General features: G+C 39.2%; 1 protein-coding gene across 2 annotated transcripts in view; it reads left to right on the top strand.

Annotated features, from left to right (window-relative positions):
• LOC127812426 (calcineurin-binding protein 1) overlaps nucleotides 1–24,246 on the top strand; it is a 53,436-nt gene that overhangs the window by 19,756 nt on the left and 9,434 nt on the right. For both annotated transcript variants that reach the window (XM_052352795.1, XM_052352794.1), the window contains exons 7-18: nucleotides 2,613–2,819; nucleotides 2,939–3,634; nucleotides 3,758–3,987; nucleotides 4,109–4,319; nucleotides 4,434–4,589; nucleotides 4,988–5,145; nucleotides 5,238–5,430; nucleotides 6,646–7,040; nucleotides 7,359–7,539; nucleotides 19,294–19,523; nucleotides 20,063–20,726; nucleotides 21,144–21,228. In XM_052352795.1, the coding sequence (XP_052208755.1) occupies nucleotides 2,613–2,819; nucleotides 2,939–3,634; nucleotides 3,758–3,987; nucleotides 4,109–4,319; nucleotides 4,434–4,589; nucleotides 4,988–5,145; nucleotides 5,238–5,430; nucleotides 6,646–7,040; nucleotides 7,359–7,539; nucleotides 19,294–19,523; nucleotides 20,063–20,726; nucleotides 21,144–21,228 (3,406 nt within the window). The remainder of the gene's footprint in view (nucleotides 1–2,612; nucleotides 2,820–2,938; nucleotides 3,635–3,757; nucleotides 3,988–4,108; nucleotides 4,320–4,433; nucleotides 4,590–4,987; nucleotides 5,146–5,237; nucleotides 5,431–6,645; nucleotides 7,041–7,358; nucleotides 7,540–19,293; nucleotides 19,524–20,062; nucleotides 20,727–21,143; nucleotides 21,229–24,246) is intronic.

Here is a 24,246-nt window from a genome sequence, read left to right as displayed (position 1 = left end):
TGATTATCAGTGACAAAAAATGGCATTCTTTAAGACGCCATTTCCCTGAGATGGGCTATGATTTGGAATTGTAGACAGTGGGGGTGGAGTTTTCTTTTTACTTTTTCTTTTTTTGCATGGTGGAGGTCAGTGCAAGTAACTTTGACTACTGAAAAATAATATACAGAACTGAGAGAAAAAGAAGAGAGGAAAAGAGGAATTGGAGAGAGAAGAATTAATCAAATCCATTAAGCTAGGGTTACAAGTATTTATACCAATACATTGTAACTGCTATGTACAAGCTACCTAGGTAGGTACAATGTACAACTAGTCTATACAACCCTTCTAACACAAGCTAATATGAATTCTCAACAACTACGTCCTTACATGTTAAATTGTGAAACTATAGAACTCCTTCTGAGACATGGTTTTCCTTCATATGTAGCAATGCATCTTAGAGCTCTCATCTTATTTCATTGTAGGGTGGCTCTAGAAGCCCTGGCCTTTATTTCTTTCATAGAGAGGTAGTAAGATAGAAGGTGCAAAGAGTGGAGTGGGGGATATCACCAGACCTCTCCATATTTGTTGCATTTTAGGGGAAACAGGTAAATGACATGGTTTGTAGAGAAGGACCTTAAATTGTTAGGGTTTTGGAAATGGGTTTGTTTTGTGACAAGGCATTCAGACATTCTTTGATATAACTTCAAGCCGTAAGAAGGTTGGATTATTATTATTATTTTTAGGGCAAATAGAAAAAAAAACCCAAATTTCTTCACGAATTTACAACTTTATCCAATCATTTCAATTTGGGCAATTATGTCCCATTTGGCTCAATAGGGTACAATTTTATCCAACACCTAAAATCGATTTGTGAGGCGTGTGTTATTATTGACATGGCATGCCACGTGTCATTAAAAAATAAAAATGAGTGGGACCCCCATGCACACGTAAGAAAAAAATAAAAAAATAATATGCAAATTCGTGAAAAGGTTTGGGGTTTTTTTGGCTATTTGCCCTTATTTTTTATTTCTGTTGAATAGGCTTTTTCACACTTTTGCATGTATGTCTACTGCTGGGTGGTGAGCAGGAAAGATGCTTTTCTGTTTTAGCTAAGTGCACAAAAAGATGCTTTTATTTATCCTCAAAAAAGGGAGAAACAACCATAACTGTCCTGTGCATTTTTGTCTCTCGTATGGTGTTTGAGGAACTTTATATTTAATTGGCTGGAGTGTTATCAGGTGCAAGTGAGTGAATACTAGATTCTTCTTCAAATTACTATATCTGAATTTACCCAAATATGAGTTCATGTTGCTAGACATGTCTACTAGATTTCTAATCAACTAGATATGTTGGATGCATATACTTATCTTTTCCTGATGGTTGAGTGTCCTAGAAGTTGCCATGTAACACAGAAAATCCATGCATTGTGCTTGAAATATCTTTAGGCAGTTTGTACCCTATGGCTACATTTACTGTTTGGACTTCATCCTGCCTGCAGCCTCAATATTTGTAGGAGTCAACCGTGAACACTTACTTGCATTCACGTACAACACTTTATTTAACTTCTCCCTTTTCTACAAGCAGTTCAGTGGGTGTTGCACCACTACAACTGTAGGTGCTACCGTGCTGGTTTATTTATAGTTGATACGCCAGCATATCAAGCCTTAATTCTACTAGGTGGGGTTGGCTATATAAATTCTGGCTTGCCAATCATTCTATCTATGACAATATCTTCTATAAGATCTTCATAATTCATGTAATACCAGTGAGTCTCCCACAGAGATTTTTTGGTCTTCCTGTACTTTGCTAACAACTTGTTCCATTCCATCTGCTCTCTTTGCATGTGTTTCTCTTGGTCTTTGATTCACATGAGCAAACTATCTTAATCATGTTTAATGCATCTTATCTTCAATACTAGTCATTTCGACCTTATTACAATTAATTTCATTTCTAATTTTATTGTTTCTTATATGGCCACTCATCCATCATAATATCCTCATTTTTGTTACAAACTTCTTTTTTATATTTGGATGTTTTACTGCACAACATTTTATGCCATACAACAAAGCTGGTCTTGTAGCCATCTTATAAAATTTTTCTTTTAGCTTTAACAGAATCATACTATCCAATGAAAAACCAAACACACTTTTCCATGATCCTGCCTTAATTCTATGGGCAGCAGCCTTATTAATCTCTCCATTTTTTTTATGATTGACCCCAGATATTTGAATTGATCTTTTCTTAGATTGGTCTTCAAGTTTTACCATAACATCATACACACTTATATTTTTATCAAACTTACGTTCCATATATTTGGTTGCCAGTCTGTTCAACTTAAAACCTCTATATTCTAAAGTGTTCCTCCATGTCTCAAGCTTAGTATTCATGCCTTCTTTTGTTTCATTCAGCAAGAAAATGTCATATGCAAATAGTTCACACCAAGGCACCTCTACCCCGATATGTTTAGTGAGTTTATTAATTTTTGTCTTTAAAAGCAGATTCCAGTTTTTCAAGTAGATGCAAGGTTATTATATTTATGATCCTGTTGATCTTCTATTTTTTATCTTGCTTTTGAACTGTTTCAAATATAAACTTATACCATATTCCGTTGCACCACATGACTCATTTTGCAGAATGTTTCTCCACTGGGAATCATTGCTGATATTCAGTCTTTGCTGCTGGGACTCATGTGCAATATTGCAAGCACATACTTCTCCAGGAAAACATCTGGACTTGTTTCAGATCAATTTGAACAAATACAAAGATACTCCTTTCTTGATGCTGCCATTGCATTCTGCAAACTTCAACATCTGAACCCTAATGCCTCTATCAAAACTCAAGTGAGTGGTACCTCCTACTTGTGAAGAAATGAAGCTGCATACTTGTGTTGGCCTGTGCTATGAATTATCTCTTTTGCATTATGTTTGTAACACTCATTTTCTTTGATGTATTATCCCAGACTGAATTGATCGTGGCAATGCATGACTTGCTCGCAGAGTATGGGCTTTGCTGCGCAAGTGGACAGGGTGAAGTGGAGGAAGGAACATTTCTTAAATTCGCAATAAAGCATCTATTGTGTTTGGATATGAAACTTAAATCAAACTTTAATTCATTAAATAAGGGACTAGAAACAAGGCAAAGCAATGAGCAGCTTTTTCATAGTACTCATGTCGGAACATCTTTGGATAAATCAAAGCCAGACATGGTAAATGTTGCAACAGATGGAATGAGAGTTGCCATGGATCAGCCTAATATAGATAAAGGCAATATTGAAGGGAAGGATTCTCTAGAAGGAATGCCTTCCAAAGGCCTTTTTTGTCATGAGAGTCCAGAGAACGAGCATGCTGGACTTGGTTGTAGAAATTGCTGTAGTGACAGGAGCAATGGTGTTTCCAATAGTGGAGAAAAAGAAAATAGTCAATTAAATGAACTTGGAAGTGAACTAAGTGAAGAGGAAAGAGAGGAGCTTGAACTAGGAATTGATAATGCTTTGGATCAATGCTTTTTCTGTTTGTATGGTTTAAATCTTAGATCAGATTCATCCTATGAAGACGATCTAGCGTTGCATAAAAACACTAGCCGTGGCAATTATCAGACAAAAGAGCAGTGCGCTGATGTTTTTCATTATATACTGCCATATGCAAAGGCGTCATCTGTTAGTGCTTTCTGTTCCTTCATTTTACTTATTTTGTGGTTTCATTTTATCTTTCCTTAGCATTGGTTTTTGCAGATGATTATTTGGTGATTTCTCCATTGAATGCATAACATTGTGTCACAGAGGACTGGATTAGTAAAGCTTCGGAGAGTGTTAAGAGCAATACGCAAGCACTTTCCACAACCCCCAGATGATGTTTTGGCTGGGAATGCAATAGATAAATTCCTAGACGATCCCAATCTGTGTGAAGATAAACTCTCAGAGGAGGCTGGATTTGATGGGTTTCTTGATTCTATCATGAAGATCATATTTCCTGATGGGCTTAAACAACTGAAGACAGCTTCATTAGGGAGGTATACAGTCACACAAAGATGTAGTTTTGTGTTATTTAATTTTTTCTTCCAAATGGATGCCTTAATCTATAGACTCCCATTACTTTGAATGAGCTATCTAGCTGGTGTCAATTGATTGCAGCTCTGACCCATATTTGGAGGTTTATTGCAACTTGTATTATCTCCTTGCCCAGTCAGAGGAAATGAGTGCAACTGACAAATGGGCTGGTTTTGTACTCACCAAGGAAGGGGAAGAGTTCGTAGAGCAGAATGCAAACCTCTTTAAATATGATTTACTATACAATCCTTCACGCTTTGAAAGTTGGCAACGGCTTGCTAATATTTATGATGAGGTAAATTTGTGTTTTTTTATTGTATTTCTTGGTTTGAATGATGTGAAGAAAAGGAATAAAAAGGTTTATAGCTGTGCTTTGATCATTGGTATTCCCTTGGTTTTATGTATGCAGGAGGTGGATTTACTGCTAAATGATGGTAGTAAGCAGATAAACGTTGCAGGTTGGAGGAAGAATGAAACACTGCCTTACAGAGTTGAGACAAGTCGTAGGAGAAGTAGGCGATGTCTATTAATGACTTTGGCTTTAGCAAAGACACCAGTTCAACAGGTTCCACTCAGTCCTGCTGTTGGTTTAGGGGCATTGAAGCCTATGTTGTAATTCACCTTTATATTTAGGCATCGCTTGCAAATTGAAGAACATAAATGCAACAGAATACAGATTCTGTGACAAAGGCATGCCGTATTAACTAGATGTCATGAACAATTGAATGCCTAATCATTTGAATGGTCATTAGATCTATTTGTTAGTGCCATTTTGATCATTTTGACACTGAAAAAGGGAGTCTGATCCCATGTTGGAACCAACATACTTTTCTGCAATGTAACCTGTAAATTTTCTTGGGAAAAAATGACTTGATGTAGGCTAAGATGGAGTGGTTTTCTTTTGGGTCCTAATATATTTTTACTAAAGTTGTTGCCAGTTGATAAGTTTTTGTTTTCTTCCAGGGTGAGATACATGAGTTGTTGGCATTAGTGTACTATGACGGCCTTCAAAATGTGGTTCCTATCTATGATCAGAGATCTGTTGTACCCTCAAAGGATGCATCATGGACAATGTTTTGTCACAACTCAATGAGACATTTTAAGAAGGCTTTTGCCAACAAGTATTTCTGCCTTCCTACTTGATATTCTTTATTAATTTGCTATTGTTTTCAAATATGAACTGAACCAACAGATATGACATTTCCCCTTGCAGGAAAGATTGGTCTCATGCATTTTACTTGGGTAAACTTTGTGAAAAGCTTGGATATTCACGTGAGACATCATTTTCATATTATGACAAGGCTATTGATTTGAATCCCTCAGCAGTAGATGCTGTGTACAGGATGCATGCTTCACGTTTGAAGTTACTTTGTACATGTGGCAAACAAAATAAAGAGGCTTTAAAGGTTGTTCCATTTTAGAACTTCTCTTCCATTTTGTTTTTCTGATCACCATCCGTTCTGTTTTTTTTTTTAGTTTTTGTTTCTTCTTCATAATTTTCATTCCTCCTGAATGTTGATTTGTCCTTTTTATGGTTTATATGCTACTAGAGGACGCAAGATATACATTAAAGTATAATAAAATTGCATATAAACTCATGTTCTTTTTTAGTCTTTTTCTTTTGGTAAATATGTTGTAAATAGAAAGTGCCAAGAAGAGTGCAAAACCCCATACAAAAGAAACAATAAGGAAATAGAAGTTAACACTCTCCAAAACTAGGAGACATAATATCATCATTAACTGCACAAAGGACGACAGAAAGAAAGAGTCAGTCTTGAACTATGCAAAAAGGAAGACGCTCTGTTAACCCTCGTCTAAAATAACTCAATACATCTTGAAACCGGCTCTCCTGTTTTATTCTATTTTTTTCACAGCATGTACACCAAAAATAGAAAAAAGGAAAGGAATCCCAAACTTTACGCTGGTTAGCTTGCAGGAAGCATCACCTCCAGAATGTAGAAAGTCTAAGACGGAGGCCAGCATTACCCACTAAACACCAACAGAGAATAAAACAAAAATGCTCACCTCTCCGCTCAGGCCACAGGACAATTAAGTGAAGATGGTCCATCAACTTGCCATTACTCTTGCACATAAAACCCTAATCTAGTACTAACTGCCTACACTTGCTCACATTATCGGAAGTAAGAATAGCATTGAGAGAAGCTATTGGAACACAGAAGGCAACTCTTTTAGGAAAATCCAATCTGCAAATTACTCCCTAAAGGATGTCAAATCTTCCCTTGTCGTGTACAGTCGTGGGAAAGACTGGAATGGACAGTAAAGCCCTCCTTTTCCCTAGGCATCGTACACATGTATTCCCATTAATGGAACAGGGTGGTCTTTCTTCTTTCCCCTTTCCCTTATTAATACAATTTCCAAATTACTCCCTAAAGGTATAATACAATTGTAACTAAGCTTGTGCATTGTGTTCATTCATACATGAAGAGATATAGCAATACAGGGAAAACATGAAGACAACTACATGCATGCATATGATTCTAGTTAATTGTTTCTTCTTCATGCGTTATTTTATTTTAATTATTGACAATCCTACTTCAATAAGTGATGTTTTAGTAGATGTCTATGCTAACTGTTAGTGCTTATTATTGGGTCCACCTCAGGTTGTTTCGAAGTATTCCTTTAGCCAATCAACAAAGGAAACTGTCATGAATATATTTAGTAGAGTGAGTCCTGAAATTCTGGAGTCCCCAATGGATGTTGAGGGTAAAAGAATCCAAATCAATGCTGAGGAAATGACACAAGCAGATTCACATCAGTTGGAAGAAGCGTGGCATATACTCTACAGAGATTGCCTTTCTGCCCTTGAAATTTGTGTGGAAGGAGACCTCAAACATTTTCATAAGGCCAGATATATGCTAGCTCAAGGGCTGTACAAAAGGGGTGAGAGTGGGGATTTGGAGAGGGCAAAGGATGAGCTTTCCTTTTGCTTTAAGTCATCTCGCTCTTCCTTTACAATTAATATGTGGGAGATTGATAGCATGGTCAAAAAAGGAAGGTAGCACCCTTATTTTTGTATCTTTTGCTCAAATTATTTCAGTAGTACATTTGGACACCACAGAAAATAATTACACGTATCTTGTTCGGCTCCATTAAGTAATTAAAAGGAGAACATATAGTCTTTATGAACATGGCTAAGTAATTAAAGAAAACGGGGAAGGCATTGTCATACTAATTTGAAATGAGATTGAAATCCACAGATCCTTCAAATGTTAATGATGTACTCATTTAAACAATTAAGGATGTAAACAAACTTAAATTCTTTTGTTTGCTTCCTTGATACACTATTGTCATTTTCTCCTTCTCTAAATGTCAGGCGCAAAACACCAATGCCTTCTGGGAACCGAAAGCTCCTTGAAGTACACTTACCAGAAAGCTCTCGTAAATTTATCACTTGCATCAGGAAGTATATTCTGTTCTATTGGAAACTGCTGGAGGAGATGGGAGATGTCTGTACACTTGACCGGGCTTACATTTCTATTCGAACCGATAAGAGGGTAAAACCATATCTTCATTTCAAAGATTTGCTTGATCAAATATATTTTGTCAAAGGCCTACTTAGCACTGTCAAGTAAAGGGCATAAATTGTCAATTATTTGAATTGGATCAGTAGAAATCTGAACTTACGTTTCAACAGAAGAAAATTGATGCTTAGCTCAACTAAACTCTTAAGGACACATGAAGTAAGATAACTAGTAGTTCATTATTCTTTTTCACCTTTTTCTTTTCTTTTCAGGTCATTTGATTCATAAGTCATTTTCTTGCAGAATGATGCACGCTTCAGTTGGTTTTCCTACTGAATGATGGATTCTTAACATTTGCAGTTTCTTTTGTTGCTTTCTTTTTCTATTACTATGTATTTTTTATGCATGTTCAATTTTGTTATATTAGTTGTGAGTCATATTTCCATGTCATGCAAGTTGGTCTTACAATATCAGCTATGTGACGGGGCCATATCGATTATCTTCATTCACTGCCATCTCATGGAACTTTTCCATAAGAAAATGGCCTTGGAACTTTATCTCATCATTCCCTAGAGGGTTGTGTTAGGAAGGGTGCCCAGCATAAAATTTTGTCACATTGTACTTTTGCATGTATTTGTATTGTCAATGTGACTTTTAGAAGTTAATTGACATTATGATTTCCATGCCACCAACCCTAACTTGGTTAAGATAAGGTGCAATTGATGATGATGAATTGATTGCTGCAGTTTTCCTTAGATAGTAGAGAGTTTGTGAAGCTTCTTGTGAGAGTGAGTGGCAGAGAAAACTTGAGAGATTAGCCGCTCGATTCTATTATTTATAGGCTAATTAAAATGAATGAGGCCTAAAATTATGGAGACTAATTGAGACTAATTACCCTAATTATCTGGTAATTACTTGTTGACTATATGCACATTCTTTACATTCCTAAATGCATCGAAGGAAATAAATCATAATAAATCTAACACTCCTTCTTAAGCTGGAGCATATATATCACATGTGCCAAGATTGTTACAAATGTAATTTATCTGAGAACCCTTGAGTGATTTTGTGAAGGAATTTGCTAGTTGATTATTGGAGTTAACAAACTCAGTGACAATAACACATTCAGCTAGATTTTCTCTGATAAAGTGACAATTAATTTCAATATGCTTAGTCCTTTTATGAAATATTAGATTGGTGGCGATATGGAGGGCAGCCTGAGTGTCACACACAAGCTTCATTGGAGATGCTTCACACAACTTTAGTTCTTGTAGGAGTTGCTTGAGCCATATAAGCTCACATGTTGCATTAGCCATGGCTAGGTATTCTACTTCAGCACTCGACCTTGCTACTACATTATGTTTCTTGCTCTTCCAAGAAACCAAATTACCTCCAATCAAAACACAATACCCTAAAGTAGATCTTTGATCAAAAGGAGATCTTACCCAGTTAGCATTTGAATAGCAACAAATCTCTTGAGTGTCCCATATCCTCATAGAGCAATCCTTTCCCTACTGCACTCATATGCTTTAGAATATGAAGAACAACATCCCAATGAGAGTTGCATGGGGAGTTGAGAAACTAATTGACCACACTCACAACGAAAGAGATTTGATCTCGTTACCTGCGAGATAATTCAACTTTCCCACCAGTCTCCAATGTCCCCCTGACTTGGGTAAGAGTTTGATGTTAGGATCCATTGGTGTGTCGACTGGTCTGGAATCTAATAGACCAGTTTCTTCCAGGATATCAAATGCGTACTTCCTCTGTGATATAGAAATACCATCTCTCTATTGTGCCACCTCATTTCCCAAGAAGTATTTGAGCCGTCCCATATCTTTTGTCTGAAAATGTTTGAACATGTGCTCCTTCAGCTGCTGTATGCCTACCTGATCACTCCTAGCGATGACAATGTCATCTACATAAACCACGAGGTAGATGCATTGTTGTGATGGTGAGTGTCGACAAGAGTGATCAGCTTTACTCCGGGTCATTCCAAATGCTTGAACCATAGTAGTAAATTAGCCAAACCACATTCAAGGAGATTGCTTTAATCCATAGAGAGACTTACGGAGTTTGCAAATTAACCCAGACTCCCCTTGAGCAACAAAACTAGGTGGTTGCTCCATGTACACTTCTTCTTGCATGTCATCATGAACGAACGCATTTTTAATATCAAGCTGATGGAGTGGCCAATGATGCATAGCAACTCAAGAGAGAAATAGCTGAACAGAGGCCATCTTGGCCATCGGAGAGAATATATCACTGTAATCCAGTCCAAAGATCTAAGTGCACCATTTAGCGACCAAATGTGCTTTAGTACGATCAATGGTTCCATCAGGGCCAATCTTGGGAGTAAAAATCCATCGACAACTAACTATGGTCTTTCCTTGCGGGAGAGGAACCATTTCCCACGTCATATTGGAGTGCAAGGCTTCCATCTCATCAATCATAGTTTGGTGCCAACCAGGATGGGATAGAGCTTCACCTGTACCTTTAGGAATAAGGACAGAAGAAAGACTCGAAAGAAAGGCACAGTAGACAGGTGATAGGCAGTCATATTTCAAAAAATGATAAATGGGGTACGGATTAAGGGTGGACCATTTATCTTTGTGTTAGGCAATAGGGAGACTGTCTGGGTCTAGATTTATGGTAGGAGGGATGTCTGGCAGAGAGAGTGAGTCAGCATGGGTCAACTTAGTCGGTTGGCTGTCTTTGATGGTAGTTTGAGGACGATGATGGTAAGTGAGAAGAGGAGGATATGTGGAAAAAGGAATAGGTGAATCCTCTGAAGGCAAGGGAGGAGAATAAAAGGGAATAAGCAAAACCTAATCAATGCTTTGCGAGTCGGGTTGAGTAACCGAAAAGAAAGACTGTTGCTCAAAGAAATTGATATCAGCAAACATGATGTATCAGTTTAACTCAGGAGAATAGCATTTGTAACCCATATGTAACCGAGAATAGTCTAGAAAAATACATTTAAGAGCCTTAGCAATGAGCTTGTCCTGTCTAGGAGTTAGACAATGCACAAAACAAACACAACCAAAGGCATGAAGAGAAAGGAAATAGAGTGGCTGAGTAGGAAACAAAATACTATGAGGGATTTGATCCTGCAAAATAGAAGAGAGCATATGATTAATAAGATAACGGACGGTAAGAACTGCATCACCCCAAAGTTTAGAAGGACGATTAGAATGTAATAATAGAGTTTAGGCAGTCTGAATCAAATGACGATTTTTCCTTTCAACTACTCCATTTTATTGTGGAGTGTGTAAACAAGAAGATTAATGTAGAATGTCTTGAGTAGTCATAAATGTTGTAAATTGAGATGAAAAATATTTTGGAGCATTATCACTATGCAAGACACAAATAATTTCGCCAAACTGAGTCTTTATTTCAGCACAAGATGTTTGAGATATGAAAAACAACTCTGAATGACTTTTCATTAAAAATATCCAAGTGCAACGAGAATACTCGTCAATAAAGGTAACAAAATAAGAAATGCCCAAAGTAAAGTTAACACGACTAGGATGACCCCATGTGGGACTTAGCTTGATTAGGGACTCTACGGGGGAAAATGACTGAGTGTGTTTTCCACGTTGATAGGACTTACAATCTAAAACAAATAAAGAGGATAAACTTGGAACCAATTTCTTGAATTTATAGAGACTTGGGTTACCAAGGTGATGATAGAGGAGTTCGAGAGAGGTGATGCTAGTGTAGGCTATCGGTGAATTAGGCGTTGTTAACTAAGGGATCACTACATTTAATCTTTAGACGGGATTGGGCCTCTCACAATTGCACACACTCACGATTGATTGAAATAACATAACAGAAAAATAAACAATAGAATAATAAATTGAACAGAAATAGAAACAAGAAATCAAACCACATGATGAACACATCCTGGTTTAGTTCACTCTTAGAGTGAACCTACATCCGACCTTAGAATCCTCCTGAGAGCAGCCTTTCTTTATTGACAAACGATTAGTACAACAATACCCGAGTACACCCTCAATCGCTCACCAACATTACAAAGGTCTATCCCATTTTCTAGCCTTTTCTCTCTGAATGAAAACAAAAGTTGCACTCACAAGAATTCTTAGTAAAACGACTAACCCCCTGCCCCCTTATTTATAGACTAAGTGGGAGCACATCCCAATACAAATTACCGGAATTAGATATTACCGGTTTTAACCTCCCAACTTAACTAAATTACAGTTGGAACAAATAAAAACTGCCTATCTATACTTTAGCCGCTAAACACAATTGCCTTCATTGATCGTATTGACTTGAGGCAAACTTTTAACAAGCGTAACAAGATGTTAGTGATCTTGTGACTCATGTCCGATGCTAATCATCCGCCTTGTACCCTAGTCCTGTACACAAACAGAGTTATGAGTGAAGGTGACTGAGCTTTTAAGGGTTTTAGTGAGCTAGTTAATAGAAATTAAATTAAAAGAAATCGGGAACATATAAAATAGTTTTCAAAGATAAAGATGAGTTTGGTGTGGTTTGGTCTATCCCTTTAACTACACTTTTGGTGCTATTAGTAAGGGTAACAGTAGACAAAGTATCAGAATAGATAAGTGAGGAGAAAAGAAGTTTATTACCACATATGGTTAGTGGCGCCAGAATCTATAATCCAATGACCAAGAGATTGACCTTTAGCAATGCAAGCAACGGGGTTACCAGTTTGAGACTGTTGTGCAACCTGAAATTTCAGGAAACCATCATACTCTGCTACAGACATAGGTATCAACTGTGAACCAGTGGAGACGAGGCAGGACTAGGGTCGCTTTAAAACACATTAGTTGCACTGGTATATGATGCAAGTGGAGCAGCTGGGCGACCATGTTTCTTCTAGCATTTTTCCTCAAGATGACCCATTTTCTTGCAAAAGGTGCACCGTGGATGTGAACGACCATTATTACGTCCCCTGTTTCCTCTTGAGTTGGAAGCCTGAGATACAAGAGTCGAAGATTCAGATGGAGGGGCAGCAGTAGATGAAAAGGACACACTGTGCGCACCTGTTATGTTCAACAACCTTTTGAAAGAATCCTTCATGTTTGGATTAGTGAAGCTGGTCAAGATTTGATGTTTGAGGGCATCAAATTCAGGTTTTAGTTCAGAGAGAGCAATAACCATGAAAAACTTCTATCTCTGTGCAGTTTGTTTAGCACGCGTTGTAGTAAGGAGAAAAACATCAAATTCTTGCATGAGTGCTCGAACTTGCCCCAGATAAGATTCCATGGAGGTCTTTTGCTTGAGGTTCTTGATATTGGAAACCACGGTATACAAGCGTTGGATATCGTTAGTATAGCACTCTTCAGCTTATTTCCACACTTTAACACAAGTTTCAAAGGGGGGAAAGAGTTGCAAGATTGACGAATCAATGGATTGCCATAGGATACTACACAACTGGGCATCGACTTGTTCCCATTTAGCCTGGTTGGCTCTTGGCACACTTTCAGCCTTTGTGGCAAAATGATTTGCTTGGACTTGTCCTTTGAGCCACATTTTAACAGAGGCTGCCCATGAGAGATAGTTGGCAAACCCTATCAATTTGATAGTGGTGATGTTGGGTGTCCCAAGGTTAGAGACGACAAAGGTTTGAGAGGCAAAGGAAGCTTTAGGTGCTGAAACGGGAGCACCAGGGGTCGAGATGGTGTCACCGAGGTCAGTCATGGTTTCATTTGGGGGCGTCAGCGGTTCGATCTAGGGTGGCCGGAGGCAGGACGATGACAGACGCGTCTACACGCGCCAACGCGTGGAGATGGAAGTAGATTGTGTGTGGTGGAGCGTGCCTTCAACGGTGGCAGCGTGGCACCAAGGGTAGGTCGATTGGAGGTGTTTGGGGGTGATGGTGTGGTTTTTTTTTTTTTTTTGGGGGGGGGGGGGGAGGCATTGGAAAAAGTGCCAATAGGCTAGGTCAGTTGTGGGTAGAGAAAGAAACAGCAGGTAGAGAGAGAAACAATAGGGTTTGAGTGCCACTAGAGATAGAGACAGCGGGAGACTAGGGTTTTCTCAACTGACGCAGCGTGTAGCGCGCGTGTGAAAAAACACACTAAAATAAACCCTTGAAAGAGCAAACTTCAATGGCCGAAGCTTGGCTTTCAAAAAGACGCAAAAATAAGACTGTTTTGCTAAGAAAACCTAGATAGGTTGCTGAAATTTGATTGATTAAAACTTGATTACAAACTCTAGATCCTAGGCATATTTATAGTATTTGGCTAATCCAAATCCATCTAATATTTGGAAAACAAAATCCAACTAGAATCCTAATAGAAATAAATTCTAATCAAACATGAAGTAGAATCCTAAATCAAGTAGAAACATGAAATAAAATCCTAAATCAAGTTGAATTTTAAAAACTTAAGAAATATTAAAATATTGTTCCGGTATGGTCGGGTCGGCTTTGGGCCGAGTCTTGATTGGTGATCGCATCATTCACCTCCACTTGAGAAGAATTCGTCCTCGAATTATGATCTGGGTATGACAACTCAACGTCTGGCAAATACAAAGAAAGATTAGCAACATTGAATGTTTTGGAAATACCCATATGATTTAGCAAATCCACAACATAAGTATTATCATTGATTTTCTTTGTAATCTTGTAAGGACCATACTTCTTTGATTTGAGCTTGTTCTGTTGTCCTGTAGGAATCCGTTCCTTCTTCAAGAATATCATAACTTCATCTCCAACCGCAAATATCTTATGCTTCCTATGCTTGTCAGCTGCTGCCTTGTACTTCTTATTCGCCTCGTGCAACTTTTGCTTGACATCTTCCTGAACTGCTTGCACGTGATCGGCTAAGTCACTCGCTGCAACACTGAAACCTGGTACCTTTGGCAATTTTACCAAATCCAATGCATGATTAGGAACTTTCATGTATACGATAGAGAATGGTGATCTTCCTGTTGAGCTATGCATGGCGTTGTTGTAGGCAAATTCCGCTTGAGCTATGACTAGGTCCCATTGTCTTGGCTTGTCTTTGCAAACACTGCGAATCAGATTTCCTAAGGTACGATTCACCACCTCGGTTTGTCCATCAGTCTGGGGATGTGCTGTGCTACTGAAATTTAAAGATGAATCGAACATTTTCCACAAGGTAATCCAGAAGTGACTCAAAAACCTTGTATCACGATCCGAAGTAATAGTTTTAGGGACTCCATGTAGTCTAACAATCTCCTTAAAAAACAGTTTGGCTGTAGCTGCTGCATCCGCCGTCTTCTTGCATGGGAGAAAGTGCGCCATCTTGGAAAACCTGTCAATCACTACAAAAACAAAATCCATACCTCGTTGGGTTCGTGGTAGACCCAACACGAAGTCCATAGACAAATCTTCCCAAATAGCATTGGGAACAGGCAATGGCATGTAGAGACCAGGCATTAGAAGAGTGCCCCTTAGCTGTTTGACATATATAACACCTCGCCACAATAATAGAAACATCTCTCCTTGCTCTTGGCCAATAATACCTTCCCATAATAGCTTCAATAGTCTTGTCTCTGCCAAGATGCCCTGCTAAGCCACCACCATGCAAATCCCGAATAATTTTCTCACGAAGAGATGTGCAAGGGATGCACAACTGATTTCCCTTCATGAGAAACCCATCATGCACATAGAAATCTCCTGATGGTTGCTGAGACATGAATTGTTCCCACACATGTTTGAAATCCTCGTCTGTCGCATATAATTCTTTCAAGCACTCAAATCCAACAATCTCAACACTAAGGGTCTTGATCAAATCCACACGCCTACTCAAAGCGTTCGCTACTCGATTATGCTGTCCCGACTTATGTACAATTTTATATGGAAATTTATCAATAAAAGTAGACCATCTAGTATGCATATCACTCCTCAATTGCCTTTGACTACTCAAGTACTTAAGAGCTTGGTGATCCGTATAAAGAACAAATTCTTTGGCAATCAAGTAATGTTTCCATGTCTTAAGAGCCCTCACTACTGCATAAAACTCCTTATCATAAGTAGACTACTTTCTTCTAGCTTCACACAACTTCTCACTGAAAAATGCAATTGGTCTTTTCTCTTGGGACAATACAGCACCTATACCCACTCCACTTGCATCACACTCAACCTCAAACAATTTGTCAAAGCTTGGCAAAGCTAAGACAGGAGCGGTACATAATTTATCTTTTATCAAGGTGAAACTTCGCTCTTGTTCTTCACCCCAATGGAACTTTCCTTTCTTTAAACACTCAGTAATTGGAGCCACAATACTACTAAAGTGTTTGATAAACCGCCTATAGAAAGTTGCTAACCCATGGAAACTTCGCACATCACTGACATTTTTAGAGGTTGGCCACTCTCTAATAGATCGCACTTTTTCCTCATCTACCTTTACGCCCTCTTTGCTTATAACAAAGCCCAAGAACAACAAACTCTCACTCATAAAAGTACACTTCTTCAAATTAGCATAAAGTTTGTTTTCCCTCAACACACTCAACACCTCCCGAATATGCCCCTCATGCTCATTAATAGACTTACTGTATATCAAAATATCATCAAAATACGCCACAACGAATTTACCAATGGAAGGGCGTAATACTTGGTTCATTAGTCTCATGAAAGTGCTTGGTGCATTGGTTAGTCCAAAGGGCATGACTAACCACTCAAATAACCCATCTCTCGTCTTGAAAGCTGTCTTCCACTCATCTCCAAGTCGAATTCTGATTTGATGATAACCACTTCTAAGATCAATTTTGGTAAAAATCACAGCCCCATTAAGTTGATCAAGCATGTCGTCGAGCCTAGGAATTGGAAATTTATACCCAATAGTAATTTTGTTGATGGCTCTACTGTCAATACACATCCTCCAACTCCCATCTTTCTTTGGTGTCAATAATGCTGGCACTGTACATGGACTCATGCTAGTCTGAATGTGCCCTTTTCTCAACAATTCCTCTACCTGTCCATGCAAAATCTCATTCTCCCTAGGACTCATCCTGTAGTGTGGTAGGTTAGGCAAGCTAGCACCAAGAACCAAGTCAATGTGGTGTTGAATATCTCTCATAGGAGGTAGCTCATTAGGTAACTCATTAGGAACCACATCATGAAATTCCTCCAATAATCCCTACACCTCCACTGGAATTTGATTCACCTTCAGTGGCTCACTCACACTCTCTCCCTTGATAACCAATAAGTGAACCTCTCGAGTATCCTTATACTCCCTCACAAACTCAGTGTGTTTATGTGTAATGGTAAGAAAATTTCGCCCCTCCACTTTAGAAGCTTTGGTTTGATTCTTTTCCACTATGGGTAACAAAGTATAACGCACACCTTTCTCAAGCTGATATGTGTTCTTCCTACCCGAGTGCTTAGCATCCACGTCAAATTGCTAAGGCCTCCCAAATAAAATATGGCAAGCATCCATATCAACAATATCACAATAGAATTCGTCGGAGTACTTACCAATAGAGAAAGGCACCCTGCAACGTTCATCCACATGTATGCCACCAACTTCTTTGATCTATCCAATCATGTAAGGGCTTGGATGTTTTTCAGGAGTTAACTGCATCTTTGCCACCACGTCTCTTCCTATGATGTTCTCCTGACTTCCACTATCAATAATCAACTCAAAGATTTTTCCTTTCACCGTACATCTCGTGCGAAAAAGCTTATGCCATTGAGTAGTATCTTCATTCTTTTGAGATAGCATTAACTTCCTCACTACACAAGTATATTGCCCATGTCCATAATCTTCTTCATCATCCTCCCCATCAGGCCCACAATATACTTCATCTTCAGCAACATCTTCCTCTTCCTTTTCTAAAATGTTAACTGTTTTCCTCCTTGGACAATCACTAGATCGATGCCCAACCTTATTGCACTTGAAACATTTTAAAAGAATAGGCTTTGCATAAGGATTAGGGGATTTTGGAAGATTAGAAGTAGTACCTCGAATGTTTCCCCCCGTTGTAGCCTTATTAGGGTTGACTGTATGGGGTGGATTGGAGGGTTGCGCTCCTTGAATCGACTTGCCTTTATCAAAAGCTGGTTGTTTATTTTCATTCCCACTATATCGACGATAGTTGTCATTACGAGATCTCTCACTCAACATCCTTTAAAGCTAAGTTTCTTACTTCTTGCACACTCAGAACCATTTGGACCCCAATTTTATCACGAATAGCAGGCTTCAATCCATTCAAGTAACGAGCTGCTTGTTGATTGTCACTTTCTGACAATTGGTTTCTCTCTGCCAATCGCAGAAACTCAGAGGTATATTCATTCACACTCTTCATTCCCTATGCACATCTTTGATAAGCTTCAAACATATATTGTTCATAGTTAGGGGGCAAAAACCTACCTCTTAACAGCTTCTTCATTCGTCTCCAGGTCTGAATTGGCAATCGGCCTTCCCTCAATCTCGTTTCTCTTAATCGCTCCCACCAAATAGATGCACCGCCTTTCAACCTGTAAGCCACTAACTTTACTTGTCGTTCATCTGGGATCTCCATGTATTCGAAAAAACGGTCAACCTCAGTGATCCAATCCAGGAACCTCTCAATATCAAGATCTCCACTAAAGGTAGGAATATCAACTTTTAGTTTATACTCATCGTTGCCTCAGTGGTTGTGCTGATGTGCATTCCTCTTAACCCCTCTACCACCAGGGTTAGCTATTGCTCGACCAAAATCATCCTCTTCATCGCTATCTTCAATCACTGGTCTTCTAGGATTAACAAGGACATGATTAATGGGTAGTCTTCCCGCTCTGGCTTGATTCACCCCATTATTCAGGTTCCTGTCATCATCAACTCGTAGTAAGGTGCCCAATTGGTTGCTATGTTGCTCCAATCGCTGCTGGATAGTACGAGTTACTTCCCGCTGTTCTTCGATTGCTCTCCAAACTGCGGACAACCCCTGATCACCGTCACGAGGCTGGTTGCTACCGTTACCTTCAAGATTGGCCATTTGATTGGTTGATTAACCGCTCTGATACCACCTGATGCAGCGTGTAGCGCGTGTATGAAAAAACACACCAAAATAAACCCTTAAAAGAGCAAACTTCAATGGCCGAAGCTTGGCTTTCAAAAAGACGCAAAAACAAGACTGTTTTGCTAAGAAAACTCAAATAGGTTGCTGAAATTTGATTGATTAAAACTTGATTATAAACTCTAGATCCTAGGCATATTTATAGTATTTGGCTAATCCAAATCCATCTAATATTTGGAAAACAAAATCCAACTAGAATCCTAATAGAAATAAATTCTAATCAAACATGAAGTAGAATCCTAAATCAAGTAGAAACATGAAATAAAATCCTAAATCAAGTTGAATTTTAAAAACTTAAGAAATATTAAAATATTGTTCCGGCATGGTCGGGTCGGCTTTGGGCCGAGTCTTGATTGGTGACCGCATCATCAACACAGCTATGATACCATGTGAGAGCGAGTGGGAGAGAAAACTTGAGAGATTAGCCTCTCAATTCTATTATTTATAGGCTAATTACAACAAATGGGGTCTAAAATTATGGAGACTAATTACCCTAGTTATCTGCCAATTACCTGTTGACTATATACACATTCTACACATTCCTAAATACATGGAAGGAAATAACTCATAATAAATCCAACACGTGCAACATTTTTCCATAAATAAGCTCTTAGTTCACGTCTAGTTGATTTTATCTGAGGTGATTCTTTTGTAAGAAGCTGTTATCATTGTTGCAATGTTACATGCCTTTCCTCCAGCTAGACTAGTGCATTCTCTCTTGTGCTTTTGTTCTCTGAAACAATTGGTCTCTAACTTCAATTGTAATTCCAGTTCTCCTTGTGCCTTGAGGATCTCGTTCCAGTGGCTCTTGGGAGGTATGTCAAGGCCCTAGTTTCATCCATGCATCAAGCTGAGAATGTTGTCTCTGGTGCTGCAATAAACTCTGAGCCTCTTCTGGAAAAATTTTTCTCCTTGTTCATGGAACAGATGAATTTATGGTCAGATATAAGCTATTTGCCTGAGACTGTTAGCTCAGAATTATCAGAGAGCAGCTTATATGGGTAAGGGTTTTTTTAAATTGGCTTCCAAAGAAACCTGTATCATATGCAAATTTGTTAAACATTTCTTAGTATAAGAAATCTAATCAATAGTTTGCAATAAACATCCATGTACTTGCAAAATTTATCATTTGTTGGAACTCTTATTGCTTATTTGACTTAGTAGGATTAAGGTTTGTGATTGTTGTTGTTGGAACTCTTATTGACATCAGGTGTATATCTTCCTTTTGGTTCATTGACTCACCACTTTCTACTTATAAAGAGATTTGTTGAACTTTTCTGAAGTTGTAACTGACTTGGCATGCTTACCAAGTTCTAAATTCCTGAGTTTCCATGGCAATCAACTTTTCTATAATGTTGTTAATCCATCCGAGTGTTGGCTCAAGATCCAATGGAGTGCATTCCTTGGTTGCATAATTCTTTAGCATTTTATTTTATTTATTTATTTTCTTAAGGTTTAACATTTTATTTTAGAATTCCAACTCGTGAAAGGCGAGGCCCTCTCTGCTGTGTGAATGTTCTAATATGTTTACTTATTACAGATATATCTACCAATATATCCAGTTATTGGAGAGGAACATCAGGGTGGAAGTGCTGGAAGGAATAAGTGAAAAGATACGGAAGCGTTTTAAGAACCCAAAGTTGTCAAATAGTAATTGTGCTAAAGTTTATAAGCATGTCACTGTTGCTTGGTTTAGGTCACTTGTTATTAGTCTGACCTTAATCACTCCATCACATTCTGGGCTCTCTAGTGAGATCCAAGTCCCTAATCTGCCAGGTACTGCTTCAGAGAGCTGCCAGCTGCTTTGCATTGATCTGCAAAAAAATGAAATGTGGAATTCTTCATCAGAGGACCCAAACCATCTGAAAAATCTTGAAACTAAATGGGATGCTTTATTGTCAAAATGCAAAAATGTCATTGTAAAGAAAGCTTCCGTGCAAGATCAGGAGACTGCTGCCACTCTGCTTAGAGGTTGTTACAGCTTCTGCAGGGACACCAACTGTGCTATGCTCCCATCAGGTGTCAACCTGTATGTGGTGCCTCTTCGGTTAGCATCTGCTGGACACTTCTACCTGGGCATGGATGGTGTCAGCGTTCTTGATTTGAATAATCCAAGGAAGCTTCTCTTGTGGGCCTACACACTGTTACATGGCCGTTACACAAGCATCTCGACAGTAATAAAGTACTGTGAAGAAAATGTCAAGGTATTTACTAGAACAGCCTTTATAGAGGTGTTTGGTTTGCATGACAAAATGCAATACATAAGATGCAAGGGGTATTTTAACTGGTGTTACAGTTTGTAGAAGCACACTTGATTTGAAAAAATGCTTTGGCAGTCCCCCCCCCTCCTCTGCGTGCCTCTTCTTTACCTTTACTGCTATCTGCTGAAAAATAGGAGTTCTTGTACCATCAGCGGGTAGGAGAGAGCTAGCACCAAAATGTCCTTTTGCCTGTACAATCTGTGGTGACTGGTTGGCTGATTCTGTGGCTGATTAAACATGTATTCAACCTGAATGTGCGCAAAAGTGGCCAAAGCAACTAGGAATAATGTTAAGTTGCAGATTAAAGGTTTTATTTGTTAATGGAACTAATATATATTGTATTATGCTTCTGTGTTGCAGTCAAAGATGAAAAAGGGACCTGGAAGTTTGTCAGTAGCCTCAAATACAAGTTTACCTGCTGCTGCTGCTGCAACTTCTCATACAGGTCAACTTTGGTTTTACTTTCTCATCTTTCTGATGTTGCTTATTTTCTATGCACCCACACCATGCCAAATGTTTTGGGCTTAAGGTTAGTATCTCAGGCTTTGGGTTCCTTGTGGTACTGCCCCTGCGGCAGCAGTTACACTTGAATTCTTGGTGAGAGGTGCAAATAAGTATGCCATTTAAAATAAGGCAATAGCACTAAGCCCCTACTAGTCAGCAAGAGCATGCTGGCCAAACTTTCCCATACTTGTTTTAGACAAGCACAAACCATAGAGACAGATAACTTCAATCTATTTCTAGTGAAAAAAAATATAATTCCCATAATAATTTTTGACTAGTTAGTTAGGCTAATGGATCATTTGATTAGAAGTGATAACATGGTACTTAGTTTAACAAGAAGGACAACAGCAATCGAAAGCCTTAATAATTAATCCCACTAGATGGGGTCAGCAACTTAATGCAATTGTATCAGAATATAACTTAGAGCATCAGCCATAACAACTGTGATGCTTTTATAAAGTAACCTAGATTTCTTTTTTACCAAGTGTGCAATTGTGTGCATGAAAAAGGGATAGACATGAACATGGGGATATATCAATTTAAAAAAAAAAAAAAGTGAATGCAAATGTGACAAAGGTACCCAAAAGGGAAAATATTTTGCTTTGTTAGTAGTGTTCATGAACATAATAACCTGAAAGCACAGAGAATATTACAAAAGTATCACTAAATCAATATAAGATACCATTCATTTTATATAATGAATCTTGATGATGGTTCTGGGATCAATCATCACATGTCGCCTCGGGATTTCGACTTTGGGAGCTGCACATTGGGGTTGGCACCCTCGAGATTACACCTGCAAGAGAAAGAGACGTTGCCTCGGGATTTAGACCTTGGGAGCTGTACCTGCATGAGAATGAGGCAAGGCTAGGTCCTTTGATTTGGCCTCCTACACTCAAGTCAGTAAAGGAAAGATGGGTATGGTTCCATAAAGGCAAAGCTTAAAGTGACATTGCGTGCAATTACATACTTGGGAGGGAGTCCCTACCTCTTATAGGGTGATTGGAAGCGGGGTACTTGGAGTGGATTTTGAGATCCTTGAGCTCGTGCCCCATGAGTTTTGAGAGGATTTCTTGGACTTGATGAGGATGGGATCAGATCCTCTCTATCTGTCTTGGATCCTTTAGGATTTGGATTTGGGCCTTCATCTTGGTGCTAACATGTGTCTCGCTCTAGGAGCTAAGACTTATCTCTTGATCTTGGCTAGAGGAGACAACACGCATCATCCCCTTGAGGGCTTGAGATTGGACACGTGGCAAGCTTTGATTGGCTTCCTTGGAGGGGCATTTTGGTAATTTTGCAATGCCACATCACTTGCCCCCTCACTTTGGAGCTAAGCTGCTAGTCTAGTTCAGTTCAGGGAGTAACCTAGATAATTGTTGTTGTTGACTTTATTTGGTTGTGGCTCTCTCCTTCCCCAATATTGAAAGACTGGCAATTGTTAATTTGAATTTTTGGTGTCGTGTGCCTATCTTTTGTTAGAGGTATGGACAATGGCTTGGTGTTTGGATGTAAGGGATGCCAGATAGTGGCGTTTTCCCTTTATATATAAGACTTAGTCCTCACCCCAAAGGCTCCACACTTGGCTTCAGAGGAAAAGCTTGGCTTTCAAGTTAGTCTTCTTCCAAAGTTTTCAGTTTCTTTCCTTTCCTTGGTTGTCTTTTCCTTTGAGTTCTTGCTTGGCAAAAGCTTGGTGTTGAGCTCTTGCCACCTTGGGGTTTCCTTAACTAGATCTGATTGGCTTGGGTGAGGTATGGCTTGAAATGGGTGGCTTAAGCCTATCAGATCTGGCTGAATTTGTCCTTGGGCGGCTTGAGGGAATTAGATTTGGAGAGTTTGGATGAAGCCAAGGTCACCATGCTCAGGGCCCCAAGCCCAAGTTGCTTAGGTAGCTCCGGGCTTGGTGCGGTGTTATGGGTAGCCCCAAACTTGGCAGCCTCCAAGCTTGGGGTAAGGCTGCATGGGCAGCCTCGAGCTTAAGTCGTGGTTAGGTTCGGGCTGCTTAGCCATCCAAGCTGTTTTGGCTGGATGAGCTCGAGTCGGCTTGGGTTGCCCTGTCTTGACCATCAAGATGTTTTGTTTTAGGTCTTTTTGATAGCTTGCAACTTAGTTGAGGCAAGTCGATGTTGAAGTTCTTAACCTCTTACCCCCCCAAGTCCTGTCAAGGCATAATAGCTTTTCCCAGCTAAGTTTCTTCTCTAGGTTAAGCTTCGGCATTAGGAGGTCCTTGAGTTCTGTCACTAGCACTTCCCTTGGTCAGTTCTTCCTCCTACCTTGAGTTTTCTTTTTCTTGCAATGTCCCCATTCGAAGATTCCCAAAATCGACATCTAAGTTTTGATGGTGAGGGGTCAAGATCATGGTCGTCTAACCCCTTTGATGCCTCTGATCATCCTTTGAGGAGGCAAAGAGCCAAGAGGTTAGAAGAGGGTCCTTCCAAATTGAGTCCAATAGGTAGTGATAAGGATGATTTCAAGTTGATGGGTCTAGCGAAAGACCTAATAAAGGCTGATTCTTGCTTGATTGAGAATGAGATAAGTCGGCTTATTGAGATTTGTTGATGGTTATTAGTATAGGGTGCTAGTGGGCTTAAAGCCTATCAGGCGCCTCCTGGTGGTTGCCTACTGTGTATGAGCATGCTATTGCTTCTTGCCTTAGGTTCCCCCTAGCTAAGCTTGTAGCTGATTGTCATGATCCTAGGGTTTACTCTAGGATTAGATCGGAAATCAGAAGGATCCAATAGGTTTAGAACCAAGAATTGCCTGGTTTGGGGGAGGAAATGAGAAGAATGAGGGGGGAAAAATCAAAAGAAGAAGGGAGAAGAAACAAAAGAACAGAAGAGAGGGGAAAGAAGAACGAGAGGGAGAGACGGGAGAGGGGAAGGAGAATTAAGAGAGAGAGAGAGATAGAAATAAGATTTTCATTCATTTAACAACCTCCTTCCCTTCTCCTACCAACAGC

Source organism: Diospyros lotus, chromosome 11 (genome assembly GCF_014633365.1).
Source record: "Diospyros lotus cultivar Yz01 chromosome 11, ASM1463336v1, whole genome shotgun sequence".
NCBI classification, from domain to species: domain Eukaryota; kingdom Viridiplantae; phylum Streptophyta; class Magnoliopsida; order Ericales; family Ebenaceae; genus Diospyros; species Diospyros lotus.
The sequence above is the reverse complement of the archived record's forward strand: the minus strand, read 5'-3'. Positions and strand labels throughout refer to the sequence as shown.